At 38.2% G+C, this 19,283-nt stretch overlaps 1 protein-coding gene across 15 annotated transcripts in view; it reads left to right on the top strand.

The window, feature by feature from the left end:
* The window catches only part of LOC103040758 (neurexin-2), an 848,474-nt gene that overhangs the window by 277,324 nt on the left and 551,867 nt on the right, over window positions 1-19,283 (top strand). For all 15 annotated transcript variants that reach the window (XM_022681896.2, XM_022681890.2, XM_022681895.2 and 12 more), the window contains one exon: window positions 3,970-3,987. In XM_022681896.2, the coding sequence (XP_022537617.1) occupies window positions 3,970-3,987 (18 nt within the window). The remainder of the gene's footprint in view (window positions 1-3,969; window positions 3,988-19,283) is intronic.

Here is a 19,283-nt window from a genome sequence, read left to right as displayed (position 1 = left end):
TCAAAACCATAAACCACAAAGCAAGAGCCAATCCCCAGAAAACAGAGAGGAAAACAAGGGAAAAGAGAAAAGCGGCTTACAATGCTCAGCACTGTCGCCAAGTCTTCACACAGAGTGGAGCCAGCCAGCATATACAGGCCTATATACTGTCACATGCATACATTTGGCTCATTGGGGATTTGTGTTGACTTTATAAGTGATACAAGGACATACAACTTTATATATAAAAGTTCTAAGCTCTAACTGTACAATAAAATGTCTTAATGTGTTCTGTATAGACGATTTGCTAAAATATTTTTACTTATAAAATCAACAAAGTGCACAAACAGGAGTGCACATATTTGTGTTTATGACTGTTAATGAGCTGCATAAGAAGGTTAATGAGTTCAGAACCAGCTGCAGGTGTATGCTAATGAATAAAATGAACATGAATAGATGGAGCTGGTAAGATTTGAGGTTTGATAAGTGGAACCAGGGATGAGAATGAGAGATAGGGTAGAGTTAATAAAATATAACTGGATGGTGATGGGATGTAAAGGGATGTAGAAATTGAATTTGTTGAACATTATATTCTCAAAATTTGCCAACTTTCAGTGTCAGTGATTTTTCATCTTCTCTACATCAGAATGACCTCTACAGTGTGTATATCCTCAGAAAGGATTGTGAGTTTTCTGAATACAAATATGGGTTAATGTAATGTGGGTGGACAATATAAAAAGGGGCTGGCTCTGGTGCTTTAAATATCCAAGACTCCAATCAGATAAATTGGACTGGTCTGGATATAAGAATGCATGAAAATTGAAATTATTTTTTTTGTTTAAAATGCATAATATAAAATGGGTTAATATCAAAACCCAACATTGTCCAGATCATTAAAGTTACAGTAGAAACACTGTGTGAACTATAACCCCTTATGTTGGAAAGATGTTCAATTTTGGTGTCTTGACTATGAAGCCCTAATGGTTGTGTACCACATTAATAAAAAAATAAATTGTGGCCATAACTTTTTGATGCATGGTAACAAAATAATTAAGTTTTGTCTTGAAATGAGCTTCTTAATTTTTGGTCATGACTTAGTAAGGTGTGGAAACAAAGTAATTAAGGAATGACTGTGACTTACTGAGGCTTGAGAATGATATAATTAAGCTGTGGCCACATTTTGTTCCCAAGCCTTACTAAATCATGACCATGACTTATTTATCTTGATCCCATGTCTACAAACAACAACAGCATTTCATTAACACTGGATGTCACCAGTCAGTCAAACTTAAAACCAACAACATTCTGAGGTTTATCAGATGGGTATTGGTTACTATACCTGACAAGTAATTGTTGGAATGTTTGCCAATATGATGTTGGCATGTGATATTTGGTAGATGTTGAATATTGGTTAGTTAACATCACAACTTAAAGCTAAGAAAACGTCAGGGTAACACTTACAGCATTAGATGGTATCCTAATGGTCACCTAATGTCACAACCTACACTCAACTATATAATACTGTCTGTCAGTGTTGGTGACCAGTTGGGAATGTTAGACCTTATCTTGCTTTACCTTGAAGACCTGCAGACCATTCAATACATCTTCTTCTTCCTGAAGGTCATGACCATTGTGTATCATTGTGTGCGCAAAGCTTTGTGAACATTTCTCATGAAGACTGGATGAATGAAAGGTCACAGTGTGTGAGTTATCAGCAGGAATGAGACTGCAGTTCTGAAAAAGATGGAAAACAAACAGAACGTTTGACCCGTAGTTGCATCTCAGAAGGGTAAAATGATCTGCACTATTTTTTTTTTTTTTTTTTTTGGTGGTTTACTCTCTTTTGTGTTCAGAAGATTTTCTTTTTTTCTTTTTGCTGTTGTAATAAAAAGAAACTTACAAATGGTGCAGCTAAAAAGCTATTTCAATAATGCCATAGGAAAAAAAAAAACACTTTTGGTTCTGTAAAGAAGATGTAAATGTGTTTGTCAGAAAGAAAAGATGAATCAGAGACAGATGTAAAAATGAAGAATATACATTTTTTGACAACCAGCTCAGATACACTCAGGTACAATGAGAAGCACACGTCACAAAGAGTAGGTAAGCTAGAGCGATCAAAACTGGCATGGAGAGAGCAAAGTAAGCCATAAGATAGAACAGAGTAAAACACAGTAAAATAAACCCAAACAATAAAGAGGTGGGGCTGATGTAGAGAAGTGGTAAATAGTAAGTGATCGATAACTGGCGGGTAAAACACCATCAATGATGCTAGGTATGCAACAGCTGATGTTGGCAATACTTTGCAAAGTCAAAGAACAAACAGACTGGAATTTTTACTCAGAAAAATGATGACAAACAGATGAGAGTAATCTAGTACTCAGGTAACAGTGGGCTGGGGGAGGCCTGGGAATGTGATGGTGCATAGATTTGACAGTAAGTTTTTTACCAATTTTAAATATATGACACCATCTTAGATGTAAATATGTTTCCAGACATGTTCTTATCCATTACGTGGCGGGCCACAAAAAAAATAAAATCTGTTTTTGAAAGGAAGTAGGTAAACCCAGGAAGAAAGGAAAAAAATAAATAAATAAACACACCCCTCCTCACGCGGGGATCGAACCCGAGTCGCCAGGATCGCTTTCTAATATACTCCCGCTGCGCCGGCTGGTGAATTGAGACACAGTTGGGAAAAAAAAAACACCTTATAAGGAGATAGGAAGCCTGAGAACGGGCATAGTTCAAACAACCTGACAGGCCAAATGTTTGACGCTTGCAGGCCACATCTGGCCCGTGGCCCGTACTGCTGGCCTATGTCATAGTCTAAAGAAACATTTGTAGCATCTTTATTGTGAATAGTATGAAAAATAAGGAAGAAAATCAAAAATAAATAACATGATCTTCGTAGTATGACAGTCATATTCAATAAGATCACATGAAAAGAAAATAGCAATTTTAGTTGCTTAAATGGCTGTCCTGAGATTAAAACCTTAACTTTTATTACAGATCTAAGGAGTAACATCTCTGACAAACAACATCAAATATTTACATTTTAGCAATAGATGTTTCCTTTGGGCATGTGAGACACCTTAAACCCTGAGTTAATGATTTAGTTATTAATCAAAAGTGCAAACTGCTGCATAACCATTTAATCTATCAGATTAGAGTTTACATAAAGCATTTGGAGGATTACATTTAAAGTAGATTTATGTTTAAGGTTACAGTAATGTTCATGTATATTGATCTGTTCATTATAAAGTGTTTGGTCAGGCACTGGTCATTCATTGGTCATGTTAAGAGAATACTCCAATTTAAAGGGAGTTTGGAATATATATTATATAAGGCCTGTAAATCTAGTAAAGCATGCATAAGTTTAGCTCAGTGATCTGATTTTACAGCATATATGTACACTTACTCTGATTTCTTTCAGGTTTGCAAATATAATTCAATATGACAGATAAAAATACATTATTATCTTATAGAAATATAAAGAGAGGTGTAAGAAGATCAATGATATGAACAGTTTGAAACCATACAAATCCATATCTTGGTAAACGGTAAAAAAAAAAAAAAAAATGTTTGTCACATGTTTGTTTTTGACATAACTGGGTGGTTGCAAAGTCAATTATTGCAATGCATTATTGTCTGCCTTATATTAACCTGGAGTTTTTCCATGACCTGGTTAACCAAGTGCATGCAAATGTGTTGATCAGATTAGTTAGAATGAATGTTGATGCACTGCACTGCACTTTATTGCTGTTTTTGTGTGTGTGTGTGTGGTGTGTAAACAATGTAAATATAAGGTTGTAATTTATAATATTGTTTTATTAAACAGTCATAACATGCACACTTGTTCTGTGTGAATCACACATCTAACTCTCTCTCTCTCTCTCTCTCTCTCTCTCTCTCTCTCTCTCTCTCTCTCTCTCTCTCTCTCTCTCTCTCTCTCTCTCTCTCTCTCTCTCTCTCTCTCTCTCTCTCTCTCTTCAGGTGACTCATCCCAAGTGGGTAAGTGGACTGATATATTTTTTTTATCTGTTCTTTATCCTGCCTTTTAAAAGATCACGCTGAGCTTCTGAAGGTCATGTTCTTGGCACTGATGTCAAATTGAATGTTCTGCTGCCTCTGTTGACACAAGCTACAGTGATTGCCCTGTTTACACAAACACACATACAATCACACACACACACACACACACACCTACACACGCTCACAGACTTAATCAGTAGCTCCCATCCTATTGTAATTCTCAGTCTGGCACTGTACCAGACAAAAGCTCGTAGATTAAAATCACACTCCCACAAACCAACTTCTAAGTGTTCGCAATTACCGCATGTTTGTTTGTAAATTGCATTTGCCTAAGTCTCGGTGCGTCTGGAAAAATTCCAGAGTGAACAAAAAAACTCTAGTTTTCTCTCTATCATGAACACACATTTACATACACACAAACACATACATACACTTATAATGTATATGTGCACAAACCCACAAGCTTTCAGTTACTATACATTGTTTGAATGAGGTTTATATATATATATATATATAAAATCATAATGCTGCTGAATGGTTTTGTTCTGTTTTCTATCTATCTGTCTGTCTGTATGGTAAAACATGAGGTGGAACTAGAATGATTGACAGATGGTGCTCTGCTTTTAAAGGCCTTAAGGCATTATTCAGACTTGATCTGACTTTAAGAGCTTTTATACAGATGAAGTACAAAGTAACAGACATTTGATTTAAAATAAATTATATTCCCCTAAGGCATTGACGCTCCCTCTTCTGCAAACTGATTATGACCTCTGAATTAAGCTTATTTTTGGGTTTTTCTTGGTTTATTATTACATAGTGATCATAAATGGGAATTTGATCACAGTCCATGTTTTTTATTGATACACAGGGGGAACTGAAGAGGAGAACAGAATAGAAAGGCAAACATAAATTATTCATAACTCAAACTCAAACTTTGGTGCTTAGAAAGGACAACTTATCAGAGGCGTACAGAAAGCTGGAAGAGCAGGGGTTGATTTTAAATGGGAGTGAACTCTTTTATCTTGCTTTCTGTTCTTCTTTCCTCACTTTCTTCATACTTAAAATGCTTACTTTCTAAAGGTCTGGAGTTGTGAAGTGTGATTAAATTACAGGAGCTCTTTTTTTGTCTTGTTTCATTTGTTTTGTGATCTTTTCTTTTGCTCTTTTTCACTCTTATGATGTTCCAGGTAGTGGCAGTACTCAGTATAATTTCCTAATTTGTAAGAGTGATCTGGTGGAAGCGAGTGACTTGACTCTTCAAGGGAAAATCTCCCAGAATTCATAGCCTGTTTAGGACGCTTTGCTTGTTCTGCAGAATCCTGGCCTTAGCCTGAGCCTTGAGGGGGATTTGCCAGGTCGAGCTGAAAGCGGTTTACTGCAGGTGCTTCTGACCACACAGTTAAAGCCACAGACAGTGAGAGAGGCTTTATACACTATCTGATCAATCAATCAGTCGGTCTGGCTTGCTGTGTGTGTGTGTGTGTGTGTGTGTGTGTTTGTGTGTGTGTGTGTGTGTGTGTGTGTGTGTGTGTGTGTGTGTGTGTGTGTTTGTGTGTGTGTTTGTGTGTGTGTTTGTGTGTGTGTTTGTGTGTGTGTGTGTTTGTGTGTGTGTGTTTGTGTGTGTGTGTGTGGTTGCGTGTGTGTTTGTGTGTGTGTTTGTGTGTGCGTGCGTGTGTGTGCTTGCGTGACTTATGTCTTGAGCACTTATATTACCTTAGCAACCCCTATTGGAACACCATATTCAGTCACTTATGATTTCATAGAAACCACCACACAACACCATATGACCAATTAGCATCCACACAGCAACCACCTGAAGTTCATATCACCTACAACATCTATCGCAGCATTATATATGAGTTAGTATTTGTGCAACTGAGCTTTAAAGCACTCCTACAGTGCATGATTTACACATGCATTTCTGGACAAGCTGAGAGATGATACAGAATAGTCACCAAAAAAAACAAAAAAAACGGTAAAGCATTATGTGGACATTGTGAGGCAGTAGAGTAACATATGACTTACACAGTGCTGTGTATACTTTACCAAAGTTACATAGTGCAGTTTGCAGCATTACAAGCCCAGAGTGGCAACAATAGAGAAGCTCTTCTTCCAAGTACAGTCAGAAAAGCTATTGAAGTTATTTTAAGGCAGAATGCTACATAATCCTGCTTTAAATGCTGGATTCTTCCATTGTTTAACAGCTATAAATATTTCAAACAATATTACTAGTTCCATCCAGTTACTACAGTTATTCTTGTATATTTTACTCGTTCAGCCAAGCTCTGGAGTGTCTAGTGTAGAGAGTTAATGCTGTTGTGCGTATTTGGGTGTCCTAGCTTATTCCTCACATTAAAATTGCATTTATATTAATATAAATATACCTTGATGTTAAATAAATATCTCATGTTCACTTGAGATCACATGTCTATATGTATTAAAGCTTGTATTCGAGCATTAATCAGCAGTGGGAGGGAGGTTACACACTGCTTCTCTCTCAGGCTGTGTGCATTTTGGTTGGGCGGTTGTAAATGTATGTCGAATCGTGAGGGATGAGGTTTGTGGGACCAAGTGGGAGCGTTCTTGGAGTTTATATTTAAAGGGGTTGCAGAAGTTAATTTATTGGAGTCACCTTGCAAATAGACTTGAGGGATGGAATACATGAGAGGCAGACAACTTGTTAAAGCATATTATGTGTGTTGGTGTGTGCGCACTGAAATTGGGAAGTTTTAATTTTCAAAGCTGTGTGTGTGTGTGCGAAAATAGATCAGTGTGCTACACTAACTGTGTTAAAGCAGTATTTTATCTGGGGTCTGGCAAAGATTTAGGTTTTATTGGTCAGGGAAGAGCAGGACACCGAGAGAAGATGTTTTATGGTCACTCATAAACAATTATTAGAGTTAGAAGATATGAGTAAGTGTGTAGCTCTAGTACAGGATGTCAGAGAGACTCTGTATGTGTGTATGTCCAGTTTGAAGCAGCATTTCTACCCTTTAACAACTTTTTTGAATAGCGTCTTGATGATCACTACTCCAGGCTTATTAAACTGCTGACTGCACTATGTAACTTTGGTACAGCAAGCAAGATAATGTTCAGCAACTGTGCAGTGATGTGTAACTTGAGTTATATTTGTGTAAAATCCTGTAATTTTGTTCTGTTGCCATCAGGCCACATGCCTCTTTGAATTTCAGTGACAGTTCTGTATCTTCTGTCAGCTTGTATATAAATGCATGTGTAAAGCGTGTCCTTTAGCAGTGGCTCACACTGTAAGTTCAATTTCCGTACTATATGAGCAGCCCAGTTATGAGCAATGTCAATTCTTGCATAATATTTTATTCAGTAAAAAAGAAACTTATTCATATAGAACTTTTCACAGCAAATGCTGTCACAAAGCAGCTTAACAGAGACTAAGCACAGAAGCACAAAGCGACAGTGGCAAGAAAATACTCGCTAAAGGCATTTTTTAATTAAACAAAAATATGTGAAACAATGCAACCTATCACCCCATCAATTTCACCAACAGATAAGAAAATAAATATAATTAACCTCTTGTGGATTCCTTCTGAACTACACATTTATAGTAAAACATCTCTAAATTATAAAATATATAGAGGGATAAAACATTCACTTTCAGTAGATGTCAATGCAAATTCATTTTGAGCATTTTTTTTTTCTCTTAGTTCGTTTGTCATGACACAATGCAAATATACTAGATTTACAGTATGTTAATAAAAATAAGTAAAAAATAGATAAAAAGTGTAGAAGGCTTGTCTAGAAATACATGTGTTAAGCATGTCCTTGCTGGCTCAAATTGCAGTTTCCACTTCTCTTCTCTAGGTGACTCTATCCAGTAGTGAAAAATGTCTTACGTAATATTTAAACACTAAAAATAACTAAGAATATGTAGTAAAAAACTAAAAACTGCACTTTCAGAACTTTTCATAGACAGCAAAACGAATGCAAAGGCTCTTTCGGGGTCAACGTTAATAGTTCAAGCACCTGACCATTGCTATATAGACAGGATTAAGGAACTCTAGCAGAAAAAGAAACCTTCTGACAATTTTTTTTTGTATACTGTTTAAAGCCATTAAAGCCTCTTTCATTGTTTTATTTGTACACAACCTAATCTACCATCACCATGCTTGTAATAAAAATCTGTTTAACTTCCATGCCAATGAGCGGGCAGTAAAGAGCCTTTAATAAACGCACTGCCTCTAGTGACTACATTTCCCAGAATCCTTGGCTATGCCATAGAGTCACCCAGGGCAGCAGCTCCAGAGTGCCTATATAATAGCTGTTGTATGCATGAGGGTGAAGTTACAGACAGACAGAGATGGAGGGAGTGAATATAAAACCAGAGCGATTAGGCCTCCCTCCTCAGCGCTCCCTCCTGTCTTGCCTCCCCCGCCACTTTTGTGCCTGGTGTAATTGTGGTCGAAGAGAACAAGAGAAAACAGTGTGGGGAGAGGAGACGAGGGACAGGACCTCATTTTCTGCCTCCTTTCAAGTTTGCTGGTTTGTTCGCTTTTGCCTTTCACTGCTTCACTTTCGCTCAGCCTTTCATTCTCAGTGAAAGATGATCGCCTCCTTTCATGAGCGCCGCCGCCGCAGCAGCATGTGTAATTTCATTAAACTGATGTAGTCAAGTGGCACGAGAGAGAGAGAGAGAGAGAGAGAGAGAGAGAGAGAGAGAGAGAGAGAGAGAGAGAGAGAGGGATGTATAGAGAAATGAGGGGGAATGGATAACAGAAAGAAGGGGATAAATACAAGAAATGAATAAGAAAAATGTAAGTATGAGAGGAATGGAACGATTGGTAGGAAAGATGAAAAGAAAAGAAAAAGGAAGGGAGAAATGGAGAAGCCTATACACCACAATGAACGCTTGTTGCACATATGCCACGTTTCCGCACTACCCTATACTTACCTATTTTACCCTACCTTATACTAACCTATACTAATCTATACTACTGTATACCACACTATACTATGTTCTATTTAACACTGGATATCTACCAGAACTGATAAGTTTCTAGGAATGCGCGGCAACAAAAAAATCTTGTACAAAGCCATGGTAAAGTTAAATCTCATCCAAAAAAGTGCCACCGTACTGCTCTCCCAGAACTGTCTGGTGTGTTTGCACTCCCAGGTGTTTTTTTTAATGGCTACCATCAGGGTAGCATGATGTAGACTGCTGACCCCTTATTAGGTAGGCCACTGCTTGTCTTGCCCAGCTTCTCTAAACTATGAACTAAAAAGTACACCTTCATAAAATGACTGTAGACGATTCTGATAAAAGGATAGCAAGATATGAGGTGACATCAAAACAAGTGGCATGGAAATTTAACTCTTTATATCTGAAGTGTTAAATCTCTGTACTACTCCAGACTGTTCTGATGGCATCCTGCATTGGTATCCTATGTAATCAAAGGGTTTGGGTTTTTTTGACATAACTGTTTGTGGATGGGAACACAACTTATTTTCATTATTCTGTAATTGTGCATAAATTGTGTGAAATATTTATATATAAATTTGGCTAGAGAGAGAAAGCGAGTGAGAGAAGAGCATTGAGAGATACTTGGAGTCCTCGTATTTTCCTCTGTCTGAGAGATTTCATTCTTATTCTATGACCTGCAGAACCCTAAAGCTCTGTTCTGTGCTCTGCCTCCACACTATTATTCATCCAGACGTATCCTCCTCGCTCTCTCTTTCTCTCACTTTTACTGTTTTGGCTAGACTCTGCATGTGAACCCTGGGGTGCACATCTGCAGAAGCTACTTCTCCCTCTTTCAGCAGTTGTGAACACACACTCCCACACCAAATTTAATCTCTGCACTACCTGCAATGTTTCCAAGTATCTTCACTCAGAAACGGTATTTAGACATTTCCTTTTCCTTTAATCTTAGCAGTGCTTTTAGTGTTTTCAGGAGTAACAGCTTTTTTTTTAGAAACATCTGCTCTGAGCATATGGGTTTGGCATTCAAAATGGCATTCGAGAGTTTTATTGTTATATTCATGGCAAACTGGCAGTTATACTGTACAATGAAACTCTTACAGTGTAACTGCCTATTTTTTGATGTGCATATGACAGTAAAACTCTTGAATCTTGAATATCAAACCCATAGACTAAACCAAACTGTACATTATGTACATGTGGGCATATAGGTATTGTGTGGGACTTTTACCAACATATGTTGCAGCTGGGCCTGTAGATCCTGATCAATCATATGTTGCTGAAACTGGCATCCCATCTGCTCATATAAAAGAAAAGCTTAATTGGTGATAAATCTGGCAACCAGGCAGGCATAGGAAGTATGGCAATTTTATTGATAGAGACTTTGTGTGTGTGGGTCTCTGTGTGTGGGTTGGAAGCCCTGCCATGTCAAGATGTCCCTTGTAAAACTACTAGAGGTGACTGACTGTCTTATGTGATTGCTCCCCAGAAGATCACATCAGCTGTTAGGGCAGGATTATAGTGTTTAGCCTTAAGGTCTCTCTTATACTCAAACCTGACCATTGCTGGATCTAAAACAGAGCCTGGATTATGCATTAAATCTGTAGATGTCCAGGCTTCTTGTTTATGACACCACTGCACATAAAGCAGATGGAAGGCCTAGACAGTGGTAACTGTCTGTCTGAGGCATATGTCTTGCGATCTTGCGATCTCTCACTAAAAGGTACACTACCCAAAGGTAGCCAATAATGTAATTTTTCCCGAATGTAGAGCAATAGGGGAAGAATGTTTACACCTTATTAAACCATAACTGCATAAAGAGATTTACCACAATCTGGGTGTATGCTTTTTATTTATATATTTTTTTTATTAGACGACTTCAGTATACAGACACCAGCACTGACTTTTAAAGTAAGTCAGATATTATGATGTTGAGGAGATTTTTGTCCTTGTTCTGTTGAATGTGAAGCTGGTTTCTCCTCATGCTTTGCCTCTGCCAGAATATTAACAGAACAGCTTCCTGCTCGGGCTTTGATTGCCGCCGAGGCTATTAGCATTAGAAACACAGTGATGACGTCCATAACGTAGATAATTACCACCTAAAGGCGTTTAATGTCCTCCCTCTGCCAGAAAACACCGCTTTCCTCACAACTATTAAACCTCCAATCATTCAGTTCTGCTATTTCAGACAGCTCGTGTCAGTTTGTCAGCTGGCAGTGCTTCGGCCCACGGTTGAAAGACACCTCCCTGAGCTAGGCAATATGCATAATATACAGAGCATGGTATTTAAAACCTTTTATCTCTGCAATGAGAGTGTTTTCACCCAGATTCCAGATTTTTCCTGGACACCCCCAGTTAGCACATGGTGTTCTATTCCGTCATTAGCTCACATGATTTAATGTAATTAAGCAATGATTTTTCCAAACTGTAAACTTGAAAAGTTCCAGGTGGTTTCCATCATGTTGCCAAGGTGGCAACATCTTGCGTATACTGCTGAGCTTTTAGTGTCCCTTGTTTCACTACTAGGGGTTATTCAACTATTTTAGTTGGTTTACATGTGGTTGCTGTGGTGTTTCTAAGTGGTTGCTGCTGGGTGGATGCTGTGGTGTTATTAATTAATAGATATTGGTGTTTCTAGGTTGTTGCTATGGTTTTCTAGGACATATGTTAAAATGTTTGCTAAGTGATAAGGTGCTATTTTATACCAAGTGGTTTATCCCAGATCCCACGTGGTTGCTACAAAGCTGTGTTACTACAGTAAGTGGTTGCTGTGATGTCCTTGGTGGTTGCTACTGCTACAGTAGGTGGACACTAGATGGGTGCCACAGCGCTCCAATGTGGTTGCAATGGTATTGCCAAAGGTTTCCCTGATATTGCTTAGTAGTTGCCAAGATGTTGTTAGTTGTCAGTGTGAATTTAAATAAAACATTGTAATAAATAATCAAAACACATTGTTTTATTCATTGGAAACATTGTATTCTCAGACCACAGACAAAAGAAAAAATATCATGCTACACACTCTATCACTTATCATGAAAATGTCAAGTGTCATGATGATGACATTTCTGTCACACAGAACCCCGCCCCTCCCCCTGGCTCTGAACATCGGCCTGTGTTTGTCTGCTCGGAAACAGAGCGGGACAGGAAGTGGAAATGTGAGCAGGTCTGATGATAAGTGATGCTCCGTAAATGTTAATGTGATTAAACCATTATCTTCATCAGGTTATTGACGTTCTGCAGACATCGCCGTAGCAGACACTTCCTCAGAGCGCTCGCACTGTCGGAGATGTGCCGTGAATTTCTGATCATAAGAGAGGCGGGGCTTAATTCAGCCATCACTGTCTACTAGCAGCTTTTACATAAATACTGATGTTTATTTAGCAAAGTGGAGGGAAACTACATTAGCTGAACAAAAGGAAACACATACACTCATCCTTCTGTCTCTCAATCACTCTCTCACTCGTTCTCATTTTATTCTTCTTTTTCTCCCTCTTAGTTTCTTAGTGCTTTCTCATCCTATTTCCTCTTTCTTTATCTTTTCACATTTTACACTATTTCTGTTTCTTATCCCTTTCTTAGTATTTATGTCTCCTTTATGTTCTGTCTGTTTCCATCACATTCTCTCTCCTTCACTTCTCCAGTATTTCACTTTCTCTTTCCTATCTCTTTTCACTCTCTCTCTCTCTCTCAAATCACTTTTTTTCCTTTTTGTTTCTTTCCCATTATTTCCGTTCTTTCTTCTTTTCTCATTTATTATTTCCCTTCTATCCCTTCCTTTTTTTCACATTCCTCTCTTTTTCTCACACCATCACTCATTATTTATCTTCCCCTCTGCCTGTTTTTCGATTTATAAAATCTCTGTTTATTTTTCTCTATACATTTTCTTTCCCTCCCTTCTCTTCTCTTCTACAAGTAGAAGTTACTAAAGTGGCATGGCATAAGATGTGTGTGTGTGTGTGTGTGTGTGTGTTTCCCTTGTTTTTCTTGTAAGCTTTTCTTCTCTGCCGCTGCGTTCACCCTGTTGATCGATTCCAGATCCAATAAGAGGGATGATGCCCATGAATTATCTTGTCATGGCACCAGTTGCTAGGAGATTGCCTGCGGAGGAAAAGGCTAGTGCATGCAAACAAAGCATGACGTGTATCAAATGAGGGAAAAACACACAGATGTGAGTTGAGTCTCAGTCAAGAGGAATTGAGAGTGGAGTGAAGTTTTATTTCAGGCGTTTGAGGATGCTGCAGGCGTGTTCTTCATGTTGTGTTTCATGTCTCTTCCCCATTAGACTGCTAGCAGAAGTGACGGATTTGTTTGTTCTCATCACATTCATGTGTGGATATTGCTTTCCATTCTTATACCATTGTGTAGGTTGATGGAATTCAGTTTTTTTTGTTTGTTTGTTTTTTTGTTTTTTATTTTATTTTTGGAAATGTGAAAATAACATTAACCAACAGCATTCCATAGCAATCATTATTAAAAATTCCATTTTAATTTTACTCCATATTCTCCCCACTTTGGAAGGCAAGTTTTCCATCCAAATGAACTCCCCTTATCACTAGTAATGACCCAACACTAGAAGAGTGAAGATAAGTACATGCCTCTTCTTTTAAAACTGCCGTTGGTGTAGCATCACTCTGTACCCAATAAGCTTGTAGGAAAGTACTAACAGACACCTTTGCCACCTAGCATCACATTAGGAATGGTCTAGAAGGAGAGCACCTACGAGCTACACAGAGAAAGAGAAAGCATGCCCTCAGAGTGTGCTCTCTCTGACTCCGGCTGCTGATGGCAAGCAGTTTGACTCAAGCTTATGTGCTGAATTTTTCCCTTCCGATTAAACAACCTGATCAGAATTCACGTGATTCTTTTTTAGTATTCTTTTATATTATTTTATAGTTTGCATCTCATTGATGTGTACTGAGGAGAATGGGTCACATGAAACATTGCTTTTTTTGCGCGTCAGTTTAGGAGCATGAACTGTTCAGACGGTAGAAGGACATTAGCCATATTAAAAAGATAGAAAAGTGTAAACAACCTGGACCATTTTCTCTGCTTTGTAGACTTGTACGCTTACACTATAGGTGAATCACACCGTAATTCTTCCTTCACTGGCATTGTAATCAGAATCAGTTATTATCCATCATGATCTGTACAAAGAAAAGAATGTTAATGCACAGCAGCAGAGAAACACCCTATTGCTAGTGTTTTGTGGGTGTAATTGCAGAGCAACGCACTGCCAATGCATAACTATAGATGCTTAAATTGGTGTACATTAGTTGTGCTGCCTGTGGTTAAGACTCGGCACTGTAGATTTTGAACTTCGTTGCAACAGTATATATCTAGAACCAACTGTTGGATGGAGGCTTTGATTTTGTACTTTTATGTATGTATTTATTTATTAACATCAGTAATAAAATCTACTGTGAAAAGGCAGCTGTAGTAAGAGTTTAGAGTCCTACAGCTGTAGTTAGAGTCAGTAAGTTAACACACAGCTGCTTCAGAGCTCCGAGGCACATTGTGAGTAAACAGGTCTGAGTGTGTGTTTAAATCAGTGATAGTCAGGGTTGACATTTCATTTGATGGTTTCGGAGGCCCAGGTTGTGTGTGTGTGTGTGTGTGCGTGCGTGCGTGCGTGCGTGCGTGCGTGCGTGTGTGTGTGTGCGTGTGTGTGTGTGTGTTTATTGGTTTGCCTGTTAAAAAGGCATGCGGCTGTGAAATGAGCAGCCAGTTAAATGCAATCTGCTGCAGCAGAGGAGAAATGGCATCATAAAAGCACAACACCCTCACACACCTCTCTCTCTCTCTCTCCCCCTCTCCTTACACCTTCCACTGTCCCCCCATCCACCAACCACACACTCACACACACACAGTAGTTGAAGCGTGTCATTAAAGGAGATAGCAGCACCTCCCGTAGCCCTCCTTATACCCAGATACTCTCTCTCTTTCTCTCTCGCTCTCTGTTCTCTCATTTGCAGCATCTCTGTTTCTGCTCTATCTCTCTCCTATATCACTTTCTTCCACTTTTTTTTTCTCTTCTTGTTACACATATTCCTTATCTGTGAGAGATACTTAATAAATAAAGTGTAAATACAGTATATTCTTGCTGTCATGTAATAACGTAGATTATAACAGCAGATTCACAGCAATAAAAAGCTTCTTAACATTTAATTTATCACAACCATTCATCATGACATTCTGACACAATATAAAAACAGTGTTCAGATTCACAGTACACCCAAAAATGGTAAAACTACAGTACTACAGGTATATAGAGTGCCGTCAAGTCAAGTCAGGTGTGACAAAGTGTTCATTATTTCTTATTTTTGTCACTCTTAAAAGTTTCAGATCATCAAAAAAAAATTCAATATTAGTCAAAGCCAATAGAAGTATGCACAAAATATTTTTAAATGAATGATTCTTTATTAAAGAAGACACAAAAAATAAAACATAAGCTAGCTGTGGTTTGTGACAACTTTTCTCAATTTCTCTAGCTACACCCAAGTCTGATAACTGCAACACCTCTTCTCAGACAAGAAATCATTGAAATAGGACAATTTCATTGTGATGTGGGTCAGCACAGACAACTCTTATGAGTTATGAGGCAGAATAGTGAACAGGAAATAGTGTGAATGACTGCCAAACATGCACAGACCAACATAAATACCTACACATAATCCCAACAAACAGAAAAGGGTGTCTGCCATACATGTCACTAATAGAGTCTTATATGATTTTTCTCCTTTTCCATAAAATTGACATTTCGAAAAAACAAGTTTTTTTTTTTTTTGTTACAGCGGAAATTACACTATATGTGACAGTTGCCTGGCAAACATTTGACCAAAACAGCAACTTGGAGTCAAGAGCAGCAGCTACCTACAGCCAATGGGATCTTCTGCATGGCCAGAGCAGTTTTTAGAGAGTCTGTTTTCCCCAGCTAATAGGTTTTACTCAGTTTGGATTGTAATTCTTCACCCCTCGTCGCCAATCTGTCATGAACTGACGACTCAACAATTCATGTAGTGTAAACCAGAAAACCAGTACAAAAAAATCATTATTATTTTATGACATCGCTCAAAGAACCATTAGCTAAAGCTACAATTTAATATTCAGGCACTTGAGATGTCTTACTTTTGACCTGTCCAGTTAGCATAGCTGGCATTGCTATTTTATTATGGTACTGCACTTTATCTAAGACTTTATCTAAATTGACTTTTCTGTTGTTGTTGTTGTTTTTTTTTTTTTTTTTAAGCAAAGGAACGCAAAGCTCTTCTCACCTGCTCTCTTCTAAATCCCAACAATGAATTATCAAGCTGCATATTTGTGAATCCAAACATTCCCAAGTAGAGAAGTGCTAGGCTGAAACAACACCTGATTTTAACAAGGTTAATTCTTCCTCATTAATTCTTTGCCACCTCGGGGAGTGTATTGTGTTATGCGCCAAGTGCGTTCCAGAACAATGCAGTGCCAAAAATATACACTGACAAAAATATTCACTGTTCTCTTGAGTTCTTGTAATTGAACAAAAGAAAAACTCTTTATATATATATATATATATATATATATTGGTATCACAGAGAATATGCAGTAGGACAGAGCTGATGTTATTGCACTAATTTCAAGCTCTCAGTGAGTGACCAAAGTCCTCGGGGCCCTGAATGAGTCATGGTACATTTTTTGGTGCATTTTTTTTTTTTTTTTTTTTTTTTTTTTGTTCTTTCTCCACATTCTGTTAGCTAGCATATGCATGTGGGGCAAATCTCTGCTGACTTTAGCCTAGGGTCTATCAGGGCTTCATCATCATTGTTGTGAAAGTATGTGTGTGTGTGTGTGTGTGTGTGTGTGTGTGTTGTATGTAATTAGCAGTTATTTGTGCTGGGTTTCACATGGCACTGTCATTAGGGGCACAGCAGATATGACCACCGAGAAAAAAGTGTGCTCCCCTCAGCCTGGAAATTAACAAGACCATTAGTACGCCCACTCTGTTTCATCACAGCCTGATAGAGAGAGAATGAATGCGGAGAAATAGAGAGAAAGAAGAGAGAAAGACGAGTACGAGTTAGTCTTTTGGGTTGCCATATTTCAATAATAAATGCCGGATTGAGATAATTACTAAGATTTGTACAGCGAATTTAAAATGAATTCCTAAATTATTCACTTACTTTGTTCCTTAAAGTCTTGTTAAACACTGCATTAAGGCAAAGGAAACACTGTGAGCTCACTGTGAAGTTAATTCACCGCTGAATAAGGAATGTCTGGTACTATTCTTTCTCTTTGTTTAATATCCCACCTCATAATCTAGGCTTATTATACAGTTATACGACTTAGATATAAGACTTATTATTCAGCTGGACCTGTAAAATATTTGAAAACTACTGTACACTAGCATGCCAGACTACCATGAGATATGTAAACTGATCATGAAACATTTCCTCAGGGAATTGCTTGGGAGTGTCCACACCTGTATAGGTTGTGAAGTGTTATCTTGTGAGCCAGGTTGAACGTCTTTAATCCACAGTGTTCCTTGTTTATTGGGAATCATTCATAGATGGCATTACCACCAACAATGGACAGCAGCACAGTGCTTGGTTATTATGGTAATTGACAGCATCTGGCTGGAATACCACATTCAGTGCAGGAGACACAGGAGACACTGCACACACATTCTTCAAGTCAGTGCAGTGTTGTTTAGCTTCTGTGGGGCATGCCAAAAGTCATGGGATACTTTTCTTTTTCCTATCAGTGTATAATGCAAGCAGAGCACAGTCAATAATAGCCTCCCTCGCTTGACGTTTGACCTGTAGTATGCAGAGTAATGGCTAAGGTTAAACATACAGTGTTGCAGTGCTGCCAGTAATTTTTCACTGAGGAATATATCATCTATATATGGCAATTCTCCATCTGTCGTGCTATGAAACGACGAGTAATGCCAGTTTGTCTGTATTATTCCTCTAACCTCACTTTGGTTTTGTCTCAAAGTCTTTCTGCCTTCAGTATAAGGATGTTGGCATATCTAAGAAATGCGTGGCAGTATTTTACTCTGTGTTTAATATTCAGTCTTATGAGCTTTTTTTTTATAATCAGTTATGCAGTTAAATTTTAAGATTTCATTTTTAAACTTATCAGAAAGTTTGAACTGTATAGTGTGACTATTCATCAGTTTTACTGCTCAGTGGTGCAACCAATCAGTAGTGCTACATTTCAGTGGTGCAGCAGTTCAGTGGTGCTACCCTTCAGTGGTACAACAGTTCATTAATGATGTAATAGTCCATTCCAAACTTAACAATATGTTCACCAATGGTAAAGCAAACCAATATTAAGCAAAACAATTATCTAAAAAAATCTAATTATATAAAGTATTATGTCAGGGTGGTCTATTTGTTTGATTCTGGTTTTCTTCCTGATGCAATTTATTCCAACATTTGGTGCGCTTTCTTGTTATCAGACACACCTGTTGCAGAAAATAAGAAATGGCTGAAATTTTCATGCATCGCAGCATTTTCTTCTCCACTAGTCTTACACACTGCTTTTGGATAACTTTATGCCACTCCTGGTGCAAAAATTAAAGCAGTTCAGCTTGGTTTGATTCCTTTTAATTATAGTCCAAAGGTTTTCAATTTTGTAAAATCAAATAAACTCATCATTTTTTAGTGGTCTCTTATTTCTAGCTGTATATGTGAAAACCTGAGAGATTTTCATGGGGTGTCCTAATTTATTTCACATGACTCTATATAAAGTGACCACAGCAGCAACTTTCTTCAGACCACAATGAGCTTCTCAGTCCTCACTTTGTTGGAAAGTGGTCATCGACGCTGCACTTTCATGGCCCTGCCTACAGCTTCCTCTAACGAGCTCCGGGCCGGAGCAGGGCGCGAGGACAGACTGTGACCCAGTCACCAGAGGCCGTGGCTGGGTATAAATCAGCACGCTCCCATGGTAGTTATGGAGCTGCTTTATGGCTGTGTGGGGTGAGATAGAGATCAGAGGAGGCTTCATAAATTAGCTTCACTTTAGTTCAGTGACAACCAGCAGCTCCTAGGGGGCGACATTTTTAGGACAGTGTGGCCTGTGCCTTAAAGGTCCGTTCTGGACAAAGATAACAGTCACTTCGTCCTGTTACCTTTCACTGCTGTAACCTGTTTTTGTGCACAGCGCTATTCTGGTTTCGAGGCATTTGTAGTCTTTACGATTATTAAAGTTTAGCCTTTAGATGCTTAAATCAGGTTTAAATGATTAAACTAGACAAATCAAGTTTTTTTTGACAAAAAAAGTCAGTGATGCTCTTTATTTAGTAAAAAAAGCTGCTTTGTCATAAAGTATGACATCTATT

This window comes from Astyanax mexicanus, chromosome 25 (genome assembly GCF_023375975.1).
Source record: "Astyanax mexicanus isolate ESR-SI-001 chromosome 25, AstMex3_surface, whole genome shotgun sequence".
NCBI lineage: Eukaryota > Metazoa > Chordata > Actinopteri > Characiformes > Acestrorhamphidae > Astyanax > Astyanax mexicanus.
The sequence above is the reverse complement of the archived record's forward strand: the minus strand, read 5'-3'. Positions and strand labels throughout refer to the sequence as shown.